At 56.4% G+C, this 22158-nt stretch overlaps 17 protein-coding genes across 17 annotated transcripts; 9 read left to right on the top strand and 8 right to left on the bottom strand.

The window, feature by feature from the left end:
- Window positions 1–117: 117 nt before the first annotated feature.
- L969DRAFT_51844 (uncharacterized protein) lies at window positions 118–2340 on the top strand (the record flags this gene model as incomplete). Its single annotated transcript, XM_014710947.1, has 6 exons — window positions 118–1460; window positions 1510–1655; window positions 1704–1755; window positions 1929–2038; window positions 2086–2226; window positions 2285–2340. The coding sequence occupies 6 exons, from the start codon at window positions 118–120 to the stop codon at window positions 2338–2340; spliced, it is 1848 nt and encodes a 615-aa protein (XP_014566433.1).
- A 22-nt stretch (window positions 2341–2362) lies between these two features.
- On the bottom strand, window positions 2363–3609 carry L969DRAFT_51678 (uncharacterized protein; the record flags this gene model as incomplete). The annotated part of the gene is made up of 3 exons (XM_014710948.1): window positions 2363–2851; window positions 2903–3121; window positions 3178–3609. The coding sequence occupies 3 exons, from the start codon at window positions 3607–3609 to the stop codon at window positions 2363–2365; spliced, it is 1140 nt and encodes a 379-aa protein (XP_014566434.1).
- Window positions 3610–3748: 139 nt separating this feature from the next.
- On the top strand, window positions 3749–5287 carry L969DRAFT_52196 (uncharacterized protein; the record flags this gene model as incomplete). The annotated part of the gene is made up of 2 exons (XM_014710949.1): window positions 3749–3816; window positions 3877–5287. 2 exons carry the CDS (start codon window positions 3749–3751, stop codon window positions 5285–5287), a joined length of 1479 nt encoding a protein of 492 aa, XP_014566435.1.
- A 105-nt stretch (window positions 5288–5392) lies between these two features.
- Window positions 5393–6022, bottom strand: L969DRAFT_18630 (uncharacterized protein; the record flags this gene model as incomplete). The annotated part of the gene is made up of 1 exon (XM_014710887.1): window positions 5393–6022. The coding sequence occupies one exon, from the start codon at window positions 6020–6022 to the stop codon at window positions 5393–5395; it is 630 nt and encodes a 209-aa protein (XP_014566373.1).
- A 71-nt stretch (window positions 6023–6093) lies between these two features.
- L969DRAFT_99549 (uncharacterized protein) lies at window positions 6094–7563 on the top strand. Its single transcript, XM_014710950.1, has 3 exons — window positions 6094–6330; window positions 6388–6919; window positions 6964–7563. The coding sequence occupies exons 1-3, from the start codon at window positions 6175–6177 to the stop codon at window positions 7419–7421; spliced, it is 1146 nt and encodes a 381-aa protein (XP_014566436.1). The 5' UTR covers window positions 6094–6174; the 3' UTR covers window positions 7422–7563.
- A 356-nt stretch (window positions 7564–7919) lies between these two features.
- L969DRAFT_95688 (uncharacterized protein) lies at window positions 7920–9963 on the bottom strand (the record flags this gene model as incomplete). The annotated part of the gene is made up of 5 exons (XM_014710951.1): window positions 7920–8640; window positions 8691–8883; window positions 8939–9473; window positions 9524–9704; window positions 9764–9963. The coding sequence occupies 5 exons, from the start codon at window positions 9961–9963 to the stop codon at window positions 7920–7922; spliced, it is 1830 nt and encodes a 609-aa protein (XP_014566437.1).
- L969DRAFT_551530 (uncharacterized protein) lies at window positions 9931–11800 on the bottom strand. The gene is made up of 2 exons (XM_014710952.1): window positions 10662–11800; window positions 9931–10611 (listed from the first exon to the last, which is right to left on the bottom strand). Exons 1-2 carry the CDS (start codon window positions 11546–11548, stop codon window positions 10041–10043), a joined length of 1458 nt encoding a protein of 485 aa, XP_014566438.1. The 5' UTR covers window positions 11549–11800; the 3' UTR covers window positions 9931–10040.
- Window positions 11648–12351, top strand: L969DRAFT_18634 (uncharacterized protein; the record flags this gene model as incomplete). The annotated part of the gene is made up of 2 exons (XM_014710888.1): window positions 11648–11679; window positions 11730–12351. The coding sequence occupies 2 exons, from the start codon at window positions 11648–11650 to the stop codon at window positions 12349–12351; spliced, it is 654 nt and encodes a 217-aa protein (XP_014566374.1).
- A 137-nt stretch (window positions 12352–12488) lies between these two features.
- L969DRAFT_52099 (uncharacterized protein) lies at window positions 12489–14096 on the bottom strand (the record flags this gene model as incomplete). The annotated part of the gene is made up of 2 exons (XM_014710953.1): window positions 12489–13441; window positions 13502–14096. The coding sequence occupies 2 exons, from the start codon at window positions 14094–14096 to the stop codon at window positions 12489–12491; spliced, it is 1548 nt and encodes a 515-aa protein (XP_014566439.1).
- A 419-nt stretch (window positions 14097–14515) lies between these two features.
- On the top strand, window positions 14516–15375 carry L969DRAFT_95692 (uncharacterized protein; the record flags this gene model as incomplete). Its single annotated transcript, XM_014710954.1, has 2 exons — window positions 14516–15065; window positions 15119–15375. The coding sequence occupies 2 exons, from the start codon at window positions 14516–14518 to the stop codon at window positions 15373–15375; spliced, it is 807 nt and encodes a 268-aa protein (XP_014566440.1).
- A 76-nt stretch (window positions 15376–15451) lies between these two features.
- L969DRAFT_51762 (uncharacterized protein) lies at window positions 15452–15770 on the top strand (the record flags this gene model as incomplete). Its single annotated transcript, XM_014710955.1, has 2 exons — window positions 15452–15563; window positions 15628–15770. 2 exons carry the CDS (start codon window positions 15452–15454, stop codon window positions 15768–15770), a joined length of 255 nt encoding a protein of 84 aa, XP_014566441.1.
- Window positions 15771–15803: 33 nt separating this feature from the next.
- Window positions 15804–16950, top strand: L969DRAFT_18637 (uncharacterized protein; the record flags this gene model as incomplete). The annotated part of the gene is made up of 2 exons (XM_014710889.1): window positions 15804–16214; window positions 16264–16950. The coding sequence occupies 2 exons, from the start codon at window positions 15804–15806 to the stop codon at window positions 16948–16950; spliced, it is 1098 nt and encodes a 365-aa protein (XP_014566375.1).
- A 63-nt stretch (window positions 16951–17013) lies between these two features.
- Window positions 17014–17369, bottom strand: L969DRAFT_52118 (uncharacterized protein; the record flags this gene model as incomplete). Its single annotated transcript, XM_014710956.1, has 3 exons — window positions 17014–17086; window positions 17148–17218; window positions 17274–17369. The coding sequence occupies 3 exons, from the start codon at window positions 17367–17369 to the stop codon at window positions 17014–17016; spliced, it is 240 nt and encodes a 79-aa protein (XP_014566442.1).
- Window positions 17370–17477: 108 nt separating this feature from the next.
- Window positions 17478–18344, top strand: L969DRAFT_18639 (uncharacterized protein; the record flags this gene model as incomplete). Its single annotated transcript, XM_014710890.1, has 1 exon — window positions 17478–18344. One exon carries the CDS (start codon window positions 17478–17480, stop codon window positions 18342–18344), a length of 867 nt encoding a protein of 288 aa, XP_014566376.1.
- Window positions 18345–18364: 20 nt separating this feature from the next.
- On the bottom strand, window positions 18365–19116 carry L969DRAFT_51838 (uncharacterized protein; the record flags this gene model as incomplete). Its single annotated transcript, XM_014710957.1, has 2 exons — window positions 18365–18847; window positions 18904–19116. The coding sequence occupies 2 exons, from the start codon at window positions 19114–19116 to the stop codon at window positions 18365–18367; spliced, it is 696 nt and encodes a 231-aa protein (XP_014566443.1).
- Window positions 19117–19258: 142 nt separating this feature from the next.
- L969DRAFT_104471 (uncharacterized protein) lies at window positions 19259–20273 on the top strand (the record flags this gene model as incomplete). Its single annotated transcript, XM_014710958.1, has 3 exons — window positions 19259–19394; window positions 19452–19616; window positions 19669–20273. The coding sequence occupies 3 exons, from the start codon at window positions 19259–19261 to the stop codon at window positions 20271–20273; spliced, it is 906 nt and encodes a 301-aa protein (XP_014566444.1).
- Window positions 20274–20326: 53 nt separating this feature from the next.
- On the bottom strand, window positions 20327–21676 carry L969DRAFT_95699 (uncharacterized protein; the record flags this gene model as incomplete). The annotated part of the gene is made up of 6 exons (XM_014710959.1): window positions 20327–20716; window positions 20764–20950; window positions 21003–21121; window positions 21168–21347; window positions 21401–21534; window positions 21583–21676. The coding sequence occupies 6 exons, from the start codon at window positions 21674–21676 to the stop codon at window positions 20327–20329; spliced, it is 1104 nt and encodes a 367-aa protein (XP_014566445.1).
- Between the last annotated feature and the right edge of the window lie 482 nt (window positions 21677–22158).

Raw genomic sequence — 22158 nt, forward strand, 5'->3', positions numbered from 1 at the left:
CCCGGCGTCGCAGTTCGCGCGCGCGCCGGCTATCTTAAAAACTCTACGCTTACCCCGGAATCTGTCGAGTCGGGATCGATAAGCGACAGTCACCGCGGGACTCTGATCCGACAGACCATGCAGACGTACACTCTCGAAGAGGTCGCCAAGCACGCGACAGAGGAGTCTCTCTGGATCGTCATCGATGCAAAGGTTTACGACATTACCGACTTTGTCGACGCTCATCCGGGTAGCAACGTCGTCCTGACCCATCGAGATGTCGCGGGCAAGGACTGCACAGATCAGTTCTACAATCTGCACCGTCACGAGGTCCTGACGAGATACAGCACGCTTCAGATCGGGACTGTGCAAGGCCAAAGAGCCACCGTGAAATCGCCCGAGGCGGGAGACATTCGCTACATTCCCTACGGCGAGCCGACCTACCTCAAGCCTGAGATCTTTGCGTCACCTTACTTCACAAGCGGCCACATCGAATTTCAGAAGCGACTGAGAAAGTTCTTGGTAGAGGAAGTTCTGCCGGAAGCGATGGAGAAGGAGGATTCTGGTGAGCTCATCTCAAAAGAGCTCATGCTCAGAATGGGCGATGTCAAGCTCAATCACATGCGACTCGGCCCTGGCAAGCATCTGCATGGCGCACTCATCTTTGACTATCTCAAAGGCGAGGACTTTGACGTCTTCCACGAACTCATTGTGCACTACGAAATTGGCCGACTAGGGACGAGAGCATTCCAAGATGGCCTCCTGGTCGGCATGGTCATCGGTCTGCCGCCTCTCTTCTTGCACGCCAAAGACGAAATCAGGGACCGCGTGATCGATGAGGTTCTCAGTGGTCGCGAGACGCTTTGCCTCGCCATGACAGAACCGTTTGCCGGATCGGACGTGGCCGGCATCCAGACTGAAGCCGTCCTGTCAGACGATGGGCAATACTTTGAGGTATCTGGCGTCAAGCAATGGATCACGACCTCGCGCATCTCCCGCTACTACAGCACAGCCGTCAAAACCAAGAGTGGGCTGATGATGCTGCTCATTGACACTCACTTTGGGGGCGTCACCGTCCAGCCGACCAAGACGAGCTACTCGAGCACAGCGGGAACGGGGCGTGTCACTTTCGATAGAGTCAGGGTACCTGTGTCACACATGCTAAGCGAGGAAGGCAAGGGCCTCAAGACGATCCTCGCAAATACCTCGCATGAGCGGTGGCTCATGAACTGCTTGACCATCGGCCTCGCCAGACGAGTTTGCGAGGAATCATTGCTGTGGGCGAAACAGCGCAAAGTCTTTGGCCATCACCTCATCGACGAGCCAGTGATTCGTGCCAGGCTGGGGCGGATGTTCGCTGCCGTCGAGAGCGCGTCAGCATGGAATGAAGCCATCACGTACCAGATGGCAAAGATGGATCTTGCGATCAAGACGGAGTATCTATCAGGTCCCATTGCTCTCAGCAAGTATGCGATTACCAGGTGAGATCGTCTGTCGAGCTTGTCGCGCACGAGCTCAAGAGACGTACAGGATGGAGTTTGAAGTCGCCGACGAAGCAGTGCATATCTGGGGCGGCCGCTCACTCACGCAAGGCGGCATGGGCCGGCTCATCGAGACCCTGCAGCGAACGCGCGCATTCAGCTCAATTCTCGGCGGTACAGAGTCGATCTTGTCGGGTAAGCTGGATGACCATATCGGTTGATTGCTGCTGACGTGAGTCGGAGCAGATCTTGCCGTGCGTCGCGCTATTCGACACACCCCACAGGATGCTCGTTTGTGAGCGTCGCTCCACACATTGCATGTCTGCCGCTGGAGTCTCGAGGTTCGACATCGTCTGGGCACTCTCTTGAAATCCTGAGCTTTTAAGACGCGATGCTGGCTGGCGTAGAAGAAGGTGCCGTCGCGCGCCTGAAGCGAAGCGCGGTGAAGCTCACCGGTAAGTTCGACAGACGTGGCGGCCATCGGTACATGGGCTTCACGATCTCCGAGATCTTCCTGATCTCGCTGCTCCTCGTCAATGCGATAGCCGTGCTCAACGAGGAGCGCTTCCTCTCTAGAAGTACGCCTGCCGCGCGTATCACCGCGCTGTAGCTGAAGAGCCTGCAGTCGGATGGTCTAGCCAGCACCCGGGACAGTACAGTCAGTTCAGTGACCCCGGATACGGCGTAGGACAAGGCCAAGCTAGCGGCGAGAGTGTCAAAGTACGGCTCGTCAACCTCATCAGCGCCATCAGGACCTTGCTGAGAAGTGAGCTGTCACATTTCCAAGCGTTTGGATCAATCGAGCTCATACCGGCGCTTCGCAGTACCCCTCATTGCTGTCAACATACTCGTCATTGCCTACGAGCTCGTGCTAGGGTAGCGGGAATGCAAATTCTGTTGGACTAGTAGAGCCAGCAAAGCGTGCACAACGTGCCCAGGACAAGACCCAAGCCAAACGGCGTCTCTGCGCGTTCCCAGTCGACGAGAGCCAGTTGCGCTATCCACTGACGAGCGCTGATAGACCATCGTTGCAGAAAGGTCGCCTCACGGGTGTCGGAAGCCGACAGAACGCGCTCGACCTCTTGTACGACGGTGTCGTCCAACTGTGACTCGTCCGCGGTGGGAGGCAATACAGCGTCGGGCGATACGGCAGTCAGACCAGAGACGATCGTCGCGAGATGACCGTTTGTCAGCTGCATGCTCGCCGAGAGTTCTTGCTGGATCGTCGCAACAGCTTGAGCAATTTGGTCCTCGCGAGCACGAATGCGTTCCTCAACTCCTGCGACAAGTCTCTTACGCTTCCAGGGCTCGATGACGATGAGCGTCAAGAGGAAGAGTACGACGTTGATACTGGTGATGAGCAGGGTGCCATAAGTCGACACTGAGCGGATCTGATCTTTGTTCAGCTCGATAAACATGGATGGTCTCTATGATCGACGCACCTTGTCAGACCATACTTGCTCCTCGTGATAACGAGCGAGAACATGGCGCATCATGTTATCGAAAGTCGAATCAACTTGCTCGTCCGACAGAGCGACGGCTTCTTTTGCTTGTCTCTCTGCTTGCGTGGCAGCATGCTCGCGGCGGACGATCTCTGGAAAAGCTGCAATGTCACTGTCCGACCAGGCCGACTTGCGTGCAAGAATGTCATTCATCTCGCGCTGTTGACGGCAACTGCTTCGGCCACGTACAGACAGGCGAACCACGAGACACTCACCTGAGTGGTGAGTCGCGCTGCAACGGCTTGTTCGTAGGCTTGCTTCGCCTCTCGGGCTGCTTGACGGCGCCCAGCGAGGGCAAGCTCGGTCTCGCCGACGAGTCGCTTGAGGTCCTCGATCTCTTCATAGCCGCTCGCTTTGCTCAATCGCTGGGAAAGTACCCCGAGCTCCTGCTCGATGCGTTTGGCAGCTGAGGCGTAGCGCTGCTTGGTTAGTTGAGCAGCCAGACGCAGGCGCTGGTCGACCTGCAGAGCCTTTGCCTGCTCTTTGGCCGTCTTGAGCAGCCCGCTCAGCTGTGCATGCGTCGTCCTTGTGTCTGCTGGCTTAGGCGAGTCGATGGAGTACGTCCGCCGTAGACTGGGCAGACTGGCGCTCGGCTTGGAACGCTGCGAAAAGTAACAAGCCCGGCAGAAGCTGCTCCCGCGCTGCATACGCCCTCGTCGGCTCGGCCACCTTGGAGCTACCAGCCAGCCGAGCAGTCCGCAAGTGGGATGGGATCGATAGGAGAAGTCTTGCTCTGCGCACTACGCTACGCGACAAGAATCGACGAGAGGGAGAGAGACAGCGGCCATGGTGCTGGCGAGCGAGGTGCCAGTGGCCAAGCGGGTGGCTCAAGTGATCTGCTCCGTCTTCTTCTGGTCAGCGTCATCATCGGCGGCGGATGGGATCGTGCTCATGAGACTCTTGGCTCTTTGTAGTTTGACTTGCGCGGGCCTTATCTTTGGCTTTGCCGCCCTCAAGCCAGTACTCGTTGACGAAGGCATCTACAGCGAGCTATGCACGCAGGATGAGCTCCAGCGAGACGTGTGGGTCTGTCTCGAGCAAGATACTCGACTCAATCTCATGTTCACGATCGCCACCGTTGTCACCAATGTCTCTGCTCTGCCCATAGGCTTCTTGCTCGACCGCATAGGACCTCAGCGAACGAGCATACTTGGCGGCTGCATATTTGCCATCGGGTGCTTGCTCTTCGGCTTGGGCATCAGATCGCCAGGCGTAGATACCTTTCTCGCTGGTTACGTCGTCATCGCTGTCGGCTCGCCCCTCATCTTCCTGCCCTGCTTCCAGCTCTCCAACGCCTTCCCGGCCAATTCCGGACTCGTCCTGTCATCCCTCACCGGCTCTTTTGATGCTTCGAGCTTGCCTCTCGTTGCCTTTCGCGAGCTGCACTTCGGTCTCGGCGTCTCGTCAAAGACCTTTTTCCTGGCCTACGCGCTTCTTGGCTTACTCGTCGTGCTCGAACAAGTTCTGCTGGCTCCAAAGACATCGTATGCACGCGGCGATGACCCCAAACCAACGCAAAATGACAATACAGTCACACTTGTTGATGAGGCCAGCACACGTCAGACTGGCACGCTCGAGTATACCGTAGAGCCCATGTCAGAGTCGAACATCAATGCCTCGACGTTTTCGCGCGTCTTCTATGGCGAGAACGCGGATCGAGACGATGTACTTGCAGAGGTGCTCTCCGGCGATCCCCTCACAGGCAAGCTCTTCGGCCAGTCTGCTCGACAGCAGATCCTGTCATCCTGGTTCTGGCTCGCTGCTGCTTTTCTTTGTATCCACATGCTGAGGATCAATCTCTACATCCAATCAGCCTTCACGCAGCTCGTCCATTACACTCGCGATGAGCTTCTAGCCGATCAACTGACGCGAGCTTTCACCTATCTACTGCCCCTCGGGGGCATCGTCGCCATCCCATTTGTTGGGTATCTGCTGGACAAGCGCTCTATCAGGGATACCACTATCGTCCTTGCCCTCTTTGGTGTCATCTTTGGCATCTTCGGACTCGCTCATGGCACTCCTGCCCAGGTCGTGTCGATAGCCACGCTCACTCTGCTCCGACCGCTCATGTACACCGCCGTTTCAGACTATTGCGCCAAAACATTTGGCTTCCAGACCTTTGGCACCGTCTACGGACTCATGAACACTTTGTCTGGCCTGTTCGGCCTGGTGCAATACGCGCTCGATTTACTCATCAAAGGCCCGCTGCAAGGTAATTATACCCCGGTCAACGTTGGGCTACTGATCGCTGGTCTCATCACTTCGGTCGGCTTGGCCTCCCGCATCCACTATGGCACTCGCGACGGCGTCGTTGCCTTGCTTTGACCTTTGCCGTCGATCGACACAGCTGAAGCCGAACACAATAGAATGTATGTACGGGCATTGGACTATCGCAACAGAGCTATCAACAAAATGCACACTTGTGTCTCCCTATTGAGAGAGAACATCCTGACTCGTCACTACGTACGCGTGGCCAGCATGCAGTGCAGTCATTGTCGCGTCGTGAAGAGTCTGAGCTGACATGGAGCTGCCACCCGGCGCAGCAGGCTCTACGTAGGCTGCCGTCGCATCATATACAACGCTAAGAACTGGTCGCTCAGCAATTGATCTGTCAAGGTACAGATCTGCTAATGCGCGGGCCGTTGACGAGACACAGTGTGGTGATTCAAGACCAACAAGCGTCAGTTGTAGCGGCCGTACCATGTCAAGAGCACCAATCAGAGTCATATTGGTAGACAGTCTAGCACTGCCAAGTGAGCAAGTCTCCTTGACCCTCGCTGTTGCAGCCGACGAAGTCTTTTTGACAAAGACTGGCTCATCCGCCCGAGGCGCGATCGAAGCCTGTATCTTGGTGCCACCCGGATTGAAGGTCTCGTTGAAGAGCGATGTGGGGTCTTCGTCCTGATGCGCGACATGGACTACAAAGTGATCTTGCCTGCCTCGGTAGTGTGCGAGAAGTCGGTCGATGCTTTCCTCAAAGTCGGGCGTAGAGCGTTCCACCGAGCGCATCGTGTCGTGTAGAAAGGCTTCTTGAACGTCGATGACAAGCAGGACTCGCATGTCGATCGACAAGGCTGCGCGCTAGCACCGCGCAAATTGAACGCTTGAGCTTGCGTCGTCGTCCGCGACGCGCTCGTTCTCCACCACCTCCAGCTAGACATCTAGCGCTCTCTACTGGCCCCGCGCGAGCGATCCCATATCGGCTATCAACGATGGCCAAGCGCAAGCCGCCAGCAGATCCGTCACCGTCGACACCGAGAAATGACAAAAGAGCAGCAACAGTCGACCAGCTCAGCTCGTCAGACGATGAAGCAGCGCCGTCGACTCAACAGATCAAGCGAAAGACGCGGTCCAATCTGAGCGCTGCCGTTCGTCCTCGCCGCCTCTCCCAATGCTTCTCCGTGCTCATGCTCGGTGTACAACAGGAGCTGAGAGGCTACGCGATTGCACTGGCACGCTATGTCATCTTTGCAGAACAGTCGCGCAAAGGGATCCGTCGAGATGAAATCGTCAAGAAGATCATGCCGGAATCGTCTCGCAACTTTCGCTTTGTGCTCGAGGCAGCTCAGGAATACTTGAAGAAGACATTCGCCATGGAGCTCGTCGAGTTGCGCCAGAGAGGCCGGGGGGCAGCTATTTTGGAGGAAGAAGCAGCAATGGAGGCTGCCCCGACTCGCAAGGCTGTCGCTTCCTCACAAGCGAAAGGCAAATACAAAGCAGTGACAACGAGCAAGAGCTACGTTCTCCGAGATTTGCTCCCAGCAGACATCTTGCGCGAGTCAGCCGCGCCTGCCGACGAACCTCTCGCTGAACGCGTCGCCACGTCCACGCTTACCGGATGGTTCAACGATGATGGTGCTCTCGTTCAGTGGAAGAGGAGCGATCAGCGCGCTCTCGTGGGCCTTCTGCATGTCATCCTCAGCTTGATCCTCGTCAACGGCCGTGTTCTCGCGAGCGGTATGTTTGTAGCTGGTTCCAAAAGCCATAGCTGATTTTCGCAGGGCGTCTCTTTGGCTATCTGGCTCGAATGGGTCTCGCGGCGAGCACTGCTCTGCCTCTCACTCCTGCTCTCACGGGTGACACGACCGAGAGAGCTCCCCTGACGCTTACCCAGTACATTGCACAACTGAGCGAAGAGGGCTATCTCGAAGAAACGCTAAAGACGAATGTCTCGGCTCCTGCGCCTACACGTGGTCGCAAGACTAAGCAGACCGACAATGACCAGCAATACGACTATCGATGGGGCCCTCGAGCAGATGCCGAGATTGGCGAGCCCGCCATTGCCAGATTTGTGGCAGATGTTTACAAGCCTGCTCGCCCACCCCATCCGGAAGGGAGCCGTAAAGACGTTTCAGATAGCCTCGTTGGAAACGAGAGGACGTTAGCCGATGTCGCCAAAGCTGCAGGCGGCATGTCAGGTAAATTGCACGAGGTCACCCGGGCGGCCCCAATGTTGTGAAAGCCCTCGCGGGCCACCGTGCGTGACTCGCTGCTGAACCCATCATCGCTATGTCTGGCCGCGCGACAATGTGTTGTTTAGAGCTGCATTGACTCATCGGTGCCCGCGTCGGCAACATGAGGGTCTGAAAATTCGAAAACATTTGCTGCCAAAGCGCCATTCTTATCCTCCGTGCGCAAAAATGTAGCAATAAGACAGCTCGTGTTGAGCGGCGCAAAAAAGACACGAGTGTCTGGACATGCGGGCAATCGAAGCCCGGACCTCATCCAGACGCAAAGATGCTAAGGATGCGTCATAACCAACTAGACCACACGCCCTCGATAAGTCGATCAAATATTGGCGTTCTATTCTTACTTTGGCACGTGAATGCGGTGAACTTCTCAATTTTGCCTAGCTGCGAGATCGCTGGTCGTTTGATATTCATATCTCAGAGGAGACATGTCTACTTCACGAAACGCACGCCCAATGATACTATGAAGCTCAGATTTTATGCAATGGCTACATGGCCATGAAAGCCTCCAGCAAGCCATTGAAGCGAGGCGCACCTAGACCGCTGATGGGATCCCAACCTACAGCGGCCGGCAATCCAGTCAGGCCGCAAGAACTTGTGTGGCCATGCACGACGTCATAGATACCAGTCTTGATGCCATAGAGCGCTGGGTTGATGAAACCGATCGTAGGCTTGCCTGCTGCCAGTCGAGCGTCATTAATGAGCGCAAAAATAGCAGCAACTTCTGGCGTCGCCGTTGACGTTGCTCCCCACCATCTCGATAGGTGATTCCAGATGACTTCGCATGGTGTACCCGTCGCGACCAAGTCAGGATAGGCGCGGCCATTGAGTGCAGCAGGTGTCGTGATGAGACCAGCAAAGGGCGCCAGACCATGGGTCTTGATGTAGCTATCAACAGCTGCCTGTTGCCACACCGGCCTTGGGAAACGCTTCGAGAAGCCCAAGCCAGACCAGTCAATTGCCGTTTCGTCGCCCGTCGTGATGTTGCTGGCCCCAATAGTAGTCACCCAAGGACATTCGGCTGGCAAAGTCGGGATAGCCGTCTGAAGATGGGCGCCGTAATTAGCTTCGCATGATGGACCCACGCCAGCGAGCGAAGAATCCATCGAGGCAATGAAAACAGTAACGCCGCGTGCGCCCCAGGCAGCAAACACACTGCATATTCGCCTTGCGTATGCTTCGTCGACGGTTTGAGAATCGTCGCCGTATCTGTCAAAGGCCAGAGGTCAGCGGTGATGCGATTGATGCGTAGCACACACGAGATAGAGACGATCTTCTCTGGATGCTCGAGCGCACTGAAGCCTTGCAAAAATGGCTCCCAGTTCTCGTTACCATTGATCGGATTGCTTGCATCTGGCGTAAAGTCAATGGCAGGCATCGATCCCCACGCCGAGTAGTATGTCATGTTGAGCGGAAGTATCGTGTTGAGTATATGCTGAGAGTCTCCGTTCGCTATGACGCAGAGTCAGCGGCGTCCAATTGTGATAGACATGGAGGAGAAGCGTGCCCTCGAGATTCTGTTCTGAAGATAGCTCAGCGGGCGTGAAGTCTTGGAAACCTTGCCTGTTCTTTGCGCCGCCGTAAAGGACCACGGGGAACTGAACATCTCCCTTATTCTGTGCATCAGGACGCATCCATTGAACAAATTCGGTTGCATCTTTGTATTGAGGCGTTCCTCCGAGGAAACCCGCAATAGCGACTGCTGATGCGCCAGGATGCTGGACTTTGTAATCGATTGTTTCGTACCAGTGGCGATAGCAGGTGAAATTTACTCCGCTGAGATCCGGACACGACAGATCGCGCTTCTTGACAGCAGCCCGCAGACCATATGACTGCGCCTTCGGAATGTCCCTTAAGGGGCCAGATGGTCCACGACTCGCACGAGTGAGCTTACGAGGTCGAAAGAAGCTAGTTGCCGACGTTGCTTCGACATGAACATCCAGATTGCGAGGTAAGGAATACTCGAGGGTGCGAACGATTGTTTCGCCATCACGAGCAAAGACCGAGAAACGTGCGTTGAAAATGAGCTCGGCTTGCCCGATCTGCACCATTGTCAGCTGTGCGCAATCAAAAGCACGAATCCTGATCGCACCGTCATGCTGACCGATGCCCAATCTTTTGCGGGCCAGTATTCAATCTTGTTGACGCCATGGCTGTGAAGATGGCTCTCAAAGGCGGCAATGGCTTCATCTGACGGTCGAAGGAGCTCATTGACTTGCGCAAAGGAGAGATGCTGCCCATAAAGGGGATTGTTTGGAGATGAGGTTTGCAGACTGCACAGCATCCATCCCGGTCAAGTCAATCAGTGAAGCTGACCATCATGTTGACGTACAGATGACGCTCCAACTGGTCGAAACGTCCTTGTTTAAGCGCAAAGTGAATGCGCACATTTTGCTTCAACAGCACACGGCGAGGATGTCGGACAGGCTTCCATCCAGCTGGCGGCGAGGGTCGCTTCGATCTGAGAGCCCAGTCATGTGCGTGAGTCGTCTGGAGAAGAGCGAAGAGCGCGCCAAGTGCGGCAAAGCGCATTTTTGTCTAGGAGCAGAGTCGTCAAGGCGCTCGGCTTGATAGATCAGCGATGTGGCCGGTGAAACTAGTCAGGGCGGTCACAACCGAGATGTCGCCGCGCCGTCGCCGAGTATCAGGCGGGCAATCTCAACTGCGAGCGCTTCCGGTTTTTCCTGCACAACGAGATGGGATGCGCCTTTGATTCTCGTCGAGGTGGCATGGCGTGAGATCTGGCTGAGGATATCTTTCATGGCACTCTCGGGCACGACGCCCATGTGACGATCTGCAAAGATGTAGTGGTAGGGCAGATCAGCAGGGACAAGTGGCATCCGCGTAAAGATCTCCATTGTATCAAGCGGCGGATCTGGCAGGCAGAAGATGCCCTGCCGCACTGTGGTCAGCTTTCTAGCGTAGACATAGTCTCTCATGCGCACGGCCTCGGAGACTTTCGTACTCGTCAATCTTGTGCCTCGATCGCCTCCTGTCAGACCAAAGCGGACATACAGATCGAGCGTCTCTGGCGCCCAGCGGCCGAAAAACATCTTGTTCTTGATGAGCGCTTTTGCGGCCTCATCTTTTGAAGGCCAGTGATCGCGGCGTGCCAAAGTTTGAGATACTCGCGCGACCCACGCTTTCCTGTTTGCCGGAAGCGCTTCGGGTGAAAACATGCTGCCAGACAGTCAGTCGATTTACTGTTGCAACTGCAAGCTGCAGCTCACCTTGGCGGTCCAACGACGGGATCAATCAAGACGATGCTCGAGAAGACGGATGGCAATGTCGTAGCGGCTATGAGCGCACCTGAGCCGCCGACAGAGTGACCCAAGCCCAGGATCTTGCGTCCTCTGATCTGTTGGCCGCTAAGCTGTGCCCCACTACCGTCCAGTCTGAGCAAGGCACTGTCTTCTAGATGCTGTCGAGCAAGCATTCGCGGAGCTGGAGAGCCTGACGACAAAGCGCTGGCGCCGTGCGAGAGAGAGGGATCTTCGCCCGCTATGACGTTGCGTGTGGCCGGGGGAAGATAGAGGAGAAGGAAGTTGAGCAGATCGCGGCCCTGATCAGGCCAGCTGTGGACTTCCAGATTACTCTTGCTGGCGTTGACCAAGCCGGAGACGCCCTGATGGGCAAGGTCGAGCGACCATATTTCCTCAATCTCTTGCGCGTCCGTCCCAAGGGTTTTGATGAGGTGAGCGAGCGTGGGCTCAAAGGTCTCCTTGTGGAGACCGTTTGCGTGCATCGTCACCATCGTGGTTCTTGGCGTCCTCGGCTGACTGTGAGCTGGCTTTGCTCGACGATAGCGATTGACAACGACGAGCAGCGGCTCCGAGTTCTCCCAGAGCTGCCTGTTCTCTGGCGTGCAATATACAGCATCGGTCTGGACTTTGCTGATCTCTTCAAAGCTTGGCGTTGCTGTTCGCTTGGGTTCAGGATAAGGCAGGATGCGTGTGCGAGGCCAGGCAGCCGGGAAGACGAAGCAGTCACTGTTCCATTGCTCGCTTATGTGTGGGAAAACATCGGCCCGGTCGAGCAGGTCCACGTGACTCGGTAGCGTAGCCACTCTGGGACAGTCGAGCAGAGGCACCATCGGCCGGAGCTGGTCGACCTGCATGGCTGCTTGTTTGGTGCTGTCAGGTGTCCGGCTACTTGAAGCTTGAAGTTCGCGCTAATCACTTGCCAGCTTGCCACCGCTTGGGCCGGCCTACGGGCGATGTTCTCACTCGTGGTTGCAGGCAGATTGCCGTGCGTTCAGAGGACGTTTACATTTTGGCCGTGCCTGACAGTCAGCATAGGCAGACCAATCTCCAGCAGGTCGACGCAACTCGTTTCCTCTTCCAAGTCCCTGAAGCGAGCTCTGTCAACCATCTTGTTGTCTTTCTCAGCACCCAGCCTTTTCCACCGGGCTATGGAGCAACCGTACATTTCAACCTGCCAGGCAAAGACACCTGGCAGCTCCTCGGCAAGCTCTCGAACGATAAACCCTCTGCCATCTTTCGTCTCAAGGCCATCACCGCCTCGACATTGACCGCATCACAAGGACTGGCTTTTGCAAGTGCAACGGCAGTCGACACGCTCAATATCGGCATACAGTGTGAGCCTTTGGAGCAGATCGAAGCAGATCTCACTGCGGCCGAGGCGCGCCCGCACGCTAGTCAGGAGGCATCTGCGGCGATGCCGACCGATGAGCCATCACAAAGTTTGGCTCTCGTCACCCGGACAGCTCCAACAGAGGCCGTCGACCCGCTCTTGATGGCTGCTGGGAAGCTTGCAAAGAATCTTTTCACATATCTCTCTTCGTTCAGCCAGAGCGACGCGCCGCACTACTTCAGCCTGGCCGACGTCGAGCGATGGTACCGCAATGTTGAGCAGAAGCTGCGCAATGGAGGCATGGCCTGGTTACAGGCGCAAGACTAGCCTTGACACTGTCGCGCGACGAGAGCTGTTGTTGTAGGTATCATGCAGAATGCAGTATGCTGAACAAGAAATCATGCTGCCGGTATGTGTACAGGTCTCAAATTATGTTCCGTGTATGTCCCGGTTTTTAGTGATGCTCAAAGCACGCAGACAAAGAGGCCCGCGATAAGCGCTAACCCGGCAGAGATGGCCGAGAGCTGAGTCGCTCCCGATCCTTGCGCTTTAGCGATGATGGAAGATGCAGCCGCCTCGCCAGCCGCAATGGCGCCGGATCCACTCGAGCTTGCGCCAGATGTAGCGCTGGCTGGCGCAGACGTCATTGTGTTGGCGTTGCTGCTAGCTGACGAGCTCATCGCGGCCGTGCCAGTCATCATCGAAGCTGTGTTGGTTGCACCACTCCCGCCTGCGCCTCCTACGGGCACAACACCTCCGCCCGCTGCTCCACTGGAGGTCGCAGACGACATGGCAGCGCTTCCTGAGGACGACATCGTAGCGTTACCGGAGGATGACATGGTTCCGTTGGCAGGAGAGCCAGAAGCAGCGGCGACAGCATCGAGCGGCGTGAAGCCGGCCGGTGTACTGAAGATCGTCGTCGGAGTACCGTTGGCGAGCGTCGTGTAGCCAGGCACAAAGGTTGATCCCGATTGTACAGCCGGAACGACGGTCAGGCTGCCCGCAGCATAGCCCGCCACGCCGGGGCCAAAGGCGGTCGAAGGAGAGGTCTCAAGTGCCCCAGGAATCAGACTAGCACCCCCGCTGGACTGATAGCCCGGCAAGAGTGTCTCGCCCGATGAAGCAGTCACATCGACGGCCTGTACTGTGGTCGGCATCGACCCAATGGCAGTCACCACGGCCGCGCTGTAAGCGACAGCGCCTGCACCGAGATAGCCTGGCACGACAGTCGGCGCCGAGGCACTGACAAAGAATGTCACGAGGCCGGGCGCAAGATAGGTAGAGCCAGCGGTAACAAGTGCACCTGGAACAATGTACTGACTGGGCGAAGCAAAGCCAACTGCGCCCGGTGTCGTGACGCTGCCGGAGCTGAAGATGGGTACGACAGTGGTCTGTCCGCCAATGAGAACTTGTGTGCCTGTCGAGAGCAGATCAGTCTTTGCTCGTCATGACATTCCGCGCAAGTGTGAGTGCCTACCTGGAAGGATGACAGTCTGTCCGTTGAGAGTGACGGTCGCGGAGATGTTTGTCGGTGGGCTAGCGCCCGAAGTGGTTGGTACTGCGCCAGGTACACTCGAATTAGCCGCGCTTGCACCTGCTCCGCCAGCACCGCCTGCTACACCTGCGCCGGCGCTTGAGGAGCTTGCAGCACCGCTGGTGGCAGTAGCGCTCGAATTGTTACCTGCGCCCGATCCTGTCGCTCCGGCTGCGCCACCGCCGACCGCAGTGGCATTTGCTGAGCCAGTTGCGCTAGCTGTAGAGTTACCTGCTGCCGTAGCGGATGAGGAAGCAGCAGCGGGCGCCGCGCAGATGGACGCAATCAAAGAGCTTCCAGCGGAAGCGTCGGCAATTGTCGTGCATTGCTGCATGAGGCATGTCGCATAAGCTCTCGTGAAGGTGCCGGTAGAGCAGTAGCAGGCGACGTCAAGGGTCGCACAGGTTGGTGCTAGAGACGCATGCTCTCGAAATTTGGCGGTGATGCAGAGAGTGACGCATGCAGGCGTGCCAGCAGGTACGGCCTGAGCTAGCACGACAGAGAGCACGCTGAGCGCTGCGACGAGTCGTGCGTGCATACCTAGCTCGTCTGGTTTCGAGTATGTGGTCAGATGGTCGATGAAGCCGAAAAGAGCCGCCCGCAATTGAGTGGATCATGACGACGCTCGGTTTTCGAGGTTTCATCAAATTAACGAAGAACACGGATTATGTTTCTCCTGAGGGCCTGATCCGCCCACGCAGCTCATCGTAAACTTAAATAAATGCCAGCCGTTAAAGCGTGAGATCTCAAGTCAGCCAAGCTAGCCAAGCCGGCAAGACCAAAGCCAGCGTGCAAAATTTTTTTCACAGGGAGGCCGTATCCGACTGTTGACACGTCCAATCGTCCAATGGCAATGTCATAGGCCTCTCACAACGCGAGAAGTAGCGCAAACGGTGACGATATTGGCCAAGCTTCACATGCAGCGAGGCTTCTCCCTAGAAAAACACATCCTTTGCAATGTACAACAAGCAAGCGCAGCTGGGTCTTGGCACCCTCGGCGCGATTCTGTGGAGCATTCAGATCTTCCCCCAGCTCTATCATACCTATCGGCGAAAGACAACCGTAGGATTTAGTGCCTGGATGGTAGCGTCGTGGTGCGTCGGTGGTCTGTTCCTGGGATCCTACAACATCGTCTCTGGCGTCAACGTCGCGCTCATCGTCCAGCCTCAATGCTTTACCGTCCTGCTTTTGTGCTGCTTCGGCCAGTATCTGCACTATGATTACGATCCCAAGCGATTCACTACGTTCACTTGCGCTGCCCTCGTCTCTGCTGTCTCTGCCCTCATTGGCGGACTCGAAGTCGGTTTCGTCTACGCCATTCGAGCAGGAAGACGACACGGCGTCGATTGGCCCGCCACTCTATTTGGCGTGCTCAGCCTTGTCTTCATCGCAGGTGGCTTGCTGCCTCAGTATTACGAGATATATCGCTTCAAGCGCGTGCTGGGCATGTCGTTCATTTTCCTGTTTGTCGATCTCATGGGCGGCGTCTTCTCTCTGCTGTCACTGGGTACATACCGCAGCTCAAAGCAATCCATCATGATGGCTCACTCTGCTTGACAGTATTTTCCCAGAGCTTCGAAGGACTCGCAGCGGGCAGCTACATCGCTGTCATCGCCTTGGAAGCGGGCATCTTCCTGCTTGCAGCTATTCTCAATCCCATCGCTGCTCGCAACGAGGAGATGCGGAGCACCGAGGATCTTCAGACTAGCACAGCTGGAGAAACGCAAGCTTCCGAGGCTTCAACGCTCGCTGAACGCGATCACGGTGATCTCCCTTCCTCTTGTACGAAAGTCGAAGCCATGGCGGGACGCAGATAGATACGACGATGCATCACTTATTTACATCCATCTGACAAGAGCTAACGAACAGCACCGCCTGCGATTGCGGACGTCCATGTCAAGATTTGCAGCATGTGCAATCTGCACATCGGGGCATATCATCGTCCGCTTGCAGCAGGACATTCAAGGCCAGCTGAAATACGCGCAGGCCTCCAGACGGTCTTCTGGTGATCTGCGACCGCTACAGCTTCGGCGCGCAAATTGAGCCTATTCGGAATTCATGCTCGCAAGTACCTGCCGCGGACTGGATCAGCTTCACAGTGTTCAATGCTCTGCACAGACCCCTCACCGAAGGCCAAAGAGAGGGCAATGAGCACGATCCCTCTATAGCCTGGCATGCTGAGGTTCCTTCACACGATTGTACCCACCAATAGCCCTTGCCGACAGCGAAACCAGCCAGCAAAAGGATGTCGCAAGGCAGACCAGGCTTGCTGCGGACGACCAGCGACTATGCAGGTCAAAATGATTTTGAGCTTGTCGCCCGCAGAACCGAACTGGAGCACCCGCGCACGATATCACCCAAGCATCAGCCGAAGCAAAGATCACTGGCGAGCATGCTCGAATCCTTGGAAGACGAGCCGCTGCCTGTCGAGCCTACACTGCGCGAACGCGTTGTGAGGCTGTATCGAGAGAAGAGTCATCCGCGCCACGTGTTACGATGGATGCGGCAGCATCCCTATCTTATCGTCTTGCTGATAGCTGTCAATCTCGTCGTGCTGACGCTGATACATTTCCGCGGGCCGCTCGAAGAGAAATTGAGACCATTGATTCAGAAGGCAAATGAGAGTACGTTCGGTCCACTTGTTCCAATTGCTCTCGTAGGTTTCCCGCACGCATCCCGGCCAGCCGGGCTGATTGGTTTTCCAGTTGGTCATCGTCTCCTTTCCGCCGCTGGCCGGTCACGAGCTCATTGGCGGCCTTTGTGGCGTCGTCTTCGGTGTCGGCAAAGGTTTCATAGTTGTCGCAATTGGCACATTCCTTGGCGAGCTCCTCTTGTGGGTAGCTGCTCGGAGGATGCTGGTCAAACATGGACAGCGGCTCGAGGAACGCTCGATGGCATATGCCTCGCTCGCCGTCGTCGCTCGAGGGGGCGGGCTGGGCGTAGCCATTGCGGGCAGGCTGAGCCCAATCCCGCCGCATTTCGTGACGGCAATCTGGGCGTCGTGCAGCTGTCCCTTTTGGGTCTATGCCGTCGCAGCTTTCCTCACCCTGCCAAAACAATTTGCGCTCGTCTTCATCGGCACGATCACGCTTGGGCCCGAAGGTACGGCAGACAAGACGGACAAGAAGCTCAAGATTGCCGAATATGTCATCTTTGGGCTATCGGTCTTGCTGTCGGTGCTATGCGGTCTGTATCTCTATCGACGCATGGCGCAAGCTCGACCTGGCGTACGCCGGGAATTCCGACGACGGGCAGCCATTGAGGATTGGCACAGGCGGCAAGAAGATGGTCAGATTGACATGAAGCAGGCCGGGCAGGTGGTCGAGCCACTCCCGACTGCCCATCGAGACGGGACTGGCTACTTTGTCGACGCTCGTCACTTTGCTGGATGAGGAAAGACAGATCTAGATGCATGCTGTTGTACAAACAAAGTGCAGCATGCCACACGAGCTCGCTCATGCAGTGACGAAGGTTGGGAAGCAGTCTTTGAGTCCTTTGCTGTGTCTGTTTTGCGCGTGTTCCTCGAGCCTGTCCGGTGGGATGACTCTGATGAGTATGCGGGCGCAAGAAACGACACACATGGGCGTACATGGGAGCTTTTGTCGTCTGCTGGAACGTCTGCAGACAGGTCTTGCACTGTATGGTCAGAGATGCGGCGTTCTACCCGATCTAGTCAGCAGGGATCGCCACGAGGACTTGCAACGGAGAGGCTGACCGACTTGAGCTGGCTCTTGCCACCCGCGTTTGACTTGGCCTTGGCTTCTGCTCTCTTGCGAGCCTCTGCGCTCTTAGCACCGTTGCCCCCGCCCATCCTGATTGGCTCGCTGCCTGCCTGTTTTGCGTGCAAACTGTGCGCGACGACAAATCGACGACGTGCCAATCTCAGGAACCCAGACAACACGAGGAGCACGTGCAACAGATGCATCCTGCCATAAAACCCAGAAACGTTGCCGTCATCACGGGTGCAGGCTATGGCGGGATTGGCTATGCGATGGGTGCCAAGCTCGCCGCGCAGCAGATGAGAGTCGCCCTCCTCGACATCTCCCAGGAGCACCTCGACACGGCGCACAAGGATCTCACAGAGCAGCATCACATCAGCGCAGAGGACGTCCTGACGGTCCAGACTGATGTGACCAGTCTGTCCTCGCTCGAGGCAGCCAGGAGCGAGGTTCTGCAACAGTTCAAACAGATCGATCTGCTCCATCTCAATGCCGGCACGCACTGTCCCACCAAAGCATGGGAAGGACTCGACAACTGGAGAAAGACGCTCGATGTCAATCTGATGGGCGTCGTCCAAGGCGCTCAGGTCTTTGTGCCCGAGCTTTTGAAGAGTCGTTCGCCCGGCGCTGTCGTCGTCACGGGATCAAAGCAAGGCATCACTTGTCCGCCCGGCAACCCGGCTTACAATGTCTCCAAGGCTGCCGTCAAGGCATTCGCCGAGCAGCTGAGTTACGAACTCAGACAGGAAACCCAAGATCGCGTCTCTGCACACCTGCTCGTGCCCGGATGGGTGCACAGCAAGCTGACGATGCAAGGTGATGTTTCGCAAGCCGTCAAACCGGGTCAATGGACTCCCGATCAGACTGTCGATGTCTTGCTCGCCCGCATGGCGTCTAACGATTTTTACATCATCGTCGAGGACGGCGACACAAAGTGGCGAACTGACAGAGCCCGCATCGAGTGGACCATGGGCGACATGACCGAGAACAGACCGGCGCTCTCTCGCTGGCACGATGACCACAAGCAAGCGTTTGAACAACACATGTCTTCACGTACACCCAAATGAATCATCTATGCCATGAAATGCTATCGTCTCCGGCTGAGTTGAGTCTCCAAGTCCTTGCGTTCGTGTCCGGCTATCGCTCGCCCGAACAAGCTTGGCTCGTCTTCCATGCTCTGCCTGAGCATGCCAGGCTGGTAGAAGCCGCCAAAGACGTCTTTCACGGCCCGCCTGAACTGATGATCGCTTAAGATCCTGATGCCGGGCATGTTGCGAGGTTGTCGACTCGCCTGGAACGGCTGTACTGACCGCTCTACAGTCACGCTCAGCTCGTCCCATTCAGGCGGAGGATCCCTCTTCTCCTCTCTGTCGAGTCGCGTGCCGTATCTGAGCGGTTGGCTTGTCAGCAGTCGAGGATCGCGTATGTCTTGCAGTCTTGTCCAGTAGCGTGCATCGGGCCTCCGTCTTATGAAAGGGATCCTGTGCTCTGACGATGCGAGTACTCTGCTGGCCTCTGACTCTGCAAGCGTGATGGCCCAGAAGGGCTGATATGTTCGAGGATGGATGCCCTGCTTGAGCGGTTATGAGCCTTTGCTCTCGTCGTCGTAGTGTCATCACAACATACCTTTGGCGCAGCCGACTGGACCGATAGACCGCCATAGTTGATGTGAAAGTAGCGCAGGACAGCCACGCTCATTGCAAGATCGGGCGTCATCCTCTCTGGCTCTGGCGGGAGCTGTTGCTCCAGGGGCGCAGATCTGTCGAGTATGGGCGGCGTGCGAGACCGTTGCATGAGCTGTGGCTTGACAACGACCGTCGCCCTCTCCAGTCGAGTCATGCTTGCTGAGAGAGACAGGATCCGCCGCAGCTCGTGGCAATTCTTCGATGTAGCGGTGCAGTCCAACGCGGCGACGACGACGAGCAGCAGCCTCAGCCTAGCGTGCCAACCAGCCAGCCTTGCTCGAGCGATGATATGACGGATGACGGAGCACAGCGAATGGGCGAGCCATTCGAGATCTCAGCTGTGCAGTGCACTCGATCTCGCAGGCTTTGCCGTCATCGTCCAGGCTTACCTCTCTGATGGCAGCACCATCCTCCTCGCCCTGAGATCAATTGGTCAGCCTGACCTATAGTGACATGATGCGCTCGCAAGCTTACCCTGTCGCGCATCAGTACATACCCAGCTATCCTGTCCGCTACAGAGTCATCCCGATCGCTCTCTCAGATTCTTCATGACCGCCTTGCTTGTCTCGTCAGCCGCCGTGTTGGTCTATCACGCCACGCAAGCACTCAGCACCACCACGAGCAAGTCTGTCCTGATCGACTTTGTTGGCATAGGCATGTCGTCACTCTCGCTTCCCCGACACGAGAGCTCATGGGACGTGCGCAGATGCTACTCCCTCCAGGCTGATCGTCCTCGCATGGGACTGTGTCCTCGTGGCCATGCAGATAGCCCTGCTCGTCACCTCGTACGAAGACGGTCGCAGTACGGCCACGAGCTCCTACCTTGCATTCGCAAGCTATGCGCGCTTTGCCCAGCCTGCTGCTGCTACTGCCGCCTCGCCTGTGATCCTGCAGTCTTCCGCTACGGAAGACCCCGAGACGGCTTCAGTGACGGAAGAAGCGAGTTCAGAGGACGACATGAACATAGCAGACATGGATGTTCACGCGTACAAGTCGACCGGTCGACATCAAAGCAAGCGCGACCCGTTTCGGCGCAATATCGTGCATCTCGATCTGCGCGCAGTGCTCGACAAGACTCTGTCTGTCCAGACGACAGCCGCTAGCCTTAACTATCTCAACGGTGCTTTGTCGAGCTTTGGCGCGCAATTGCGCTCCAGGCGACTGCAAAGACGTGGACGAACGGGCGCGCGAGAAGCCCGATTGGACGATGCCAGCGACGAGGAGCGCCTCATCGATCGATACGCAGCTCTCGAGCATGCGCATATTCCTTCCGATGGGGTGCGATACCCGCCTGTGCCGCCGTCATTCTAGATGAGCTCTTTTGGTGTTGTTGTTCATGATCTGCACGAAGCTGTACTATCCGGCTACGCGTATTCGAGCTTTTTAGCAACCTTCTTCAGTCGATCGTCTCCGACAAAGCCTCGTCCGAGCTGTCCAGATTCGAGGTCGTCCCTGCCTGCTTTGCGCTTCCGCAGACTGACTGGATCGGCGCCATTGAGCTCTTCGGGTGGTATCGCACGTGGCTGCAGTACTCCTGCAGGTCTAGGCAGCTTTTCGGGATGAGTCGGCCGAGGCATAGAGGAGAAAAAAGGATGTCGGAGCGACTTGCGCGCGGAGATGCGTTTCGTAGGGTTGAGAGTGAGCAATTTGGTCAGCAGATCAATGGCCTCGCCGCTAGCCGCGGTGAAGAGATCTGCCAGTGACGACTTCTTGAGCGGGTTGAATGGTACAAAGTCAGCCAAAAGTTTCACACCCTGCCGACATTTGAGCGAATCGCACATTTAGCATCCAATCGACATACAGGCCAATCGTCCTCAGTAGGCGTGCCGAGCGCATGGAAGATCTTGCTCAGCTGATCGAAATCGTTGTCACCGGGAAGATAGGGTGTGCGGAGCATGAGCTCGGCAAAGATGCAGCCAGCTGCCCAATTATCAACGGCGTCTCCATATGCCTTTGACCCAAACAGCAGCTCAGGCGCGCGATACCATCTGTCAGAGGAGAGGATGAGCATGAGCGCACAATCAACGAGGTCACCCTTGCCTCGTCACAACCTGAGACGTCATCGGCCGGCCTGGCTCTGCGTAGTCCCTCGCGAGACCAAAATCAGCAATCTTGAGGACGCCCTCGGATGAGATGAGCAAGTTGTTGGGTTTCATATCCTGTAGCTTGGGTGAGCTTGTAGGTACTGACGGAAAGAGATCGTACCCGGTGCAGGACGAAATTGCGATGGCAGAATTCGAGCCCTTTCATTGTCATGAGCATCCATGATTTGATATCACCGGACTGAAAGACGAGCGAGCGATCTTTGATGATCATCTCGAGATCTGCATTCAGATATTCGAGGACGAGATTGAGATTGGCCTTTGAAGAGAAAACGTCGAGCAGCTGCGCATGTTCAGCTCAATTCACTGATTGTGCGAACGCGAGGCAGGACTGACTTCGATAACGTTGGGATGACGCAGCTCGCGGAGGTACTTGACCTCTCGGAGAGCAGACATGTCCAAGCCATCCTTGAATTGGCCTGCTTTGATCTTCTTGATCGCTATCCTTCGCCCGGTGCTGAGTTGACGCCCTGCAAAGCACGATGGGCATCTCAACATCGACAATGACGCTGGCTGACCTTCAAACACTGTCGCATAGGTTCCCTCGCCTACTCGTTTGTCCTTGGTATACATGCTCATGATACGAGCATTGTCCGCCGCTGCCGCCTCCATCTTCTGGCCTGCTAGCTGTCGGCAAAGGTCGTCAACTCGTCGTCTCGCGAATTTTGGAATTACGCGAAATGGTGTCATTGGCCATCGATCCCTTACGCTTTTGATACAGCTGCTTTTCCTCTTGACGCGTTGAGTCGATCCCGAAGCGAAAGAGGCGGCATATAGTCGTAATCCGGACAAGCTCGCGACGCATTTGCAAAGCTGCATCGATTCATGCGTTCGATCCGTGGCCTCAATCGGTCTCACACGATCACAACGATTGCTGCAGCCGGTCCTGCATCCACTTGAGGCAGCATGCAGTGACTCGGTCAGACGTGCTGAAGATGGCAAGCTCGGCTATCTTGGTCTTCGAGTACAGTACCGCCTCTTTGCGATTCACGATTCACGGCGCGGCAAAGCGGTGACTGATGCATCAACTCCTTCGTCGCGATACTCGTGGACGCTGGCAGCTACATCGATCAGAATGCTTCAGTCTATTCGTT

This window comes from Mixia osmundae (genome assembly GCF_000708205.1).
Source record: "Mixia osmundae IAM 14324 unplaced genomic scaffold scaffold_8, whole genome shotgun sequence".
In the NCBI taxonomy this organism is placed as follows: domain Eukaryota; kingdom Fungi; phylum Basidiomycota; class Mixiomycetes; order Mixiales; family Mixiaceae; genus Mixia; species Mixia osmundae.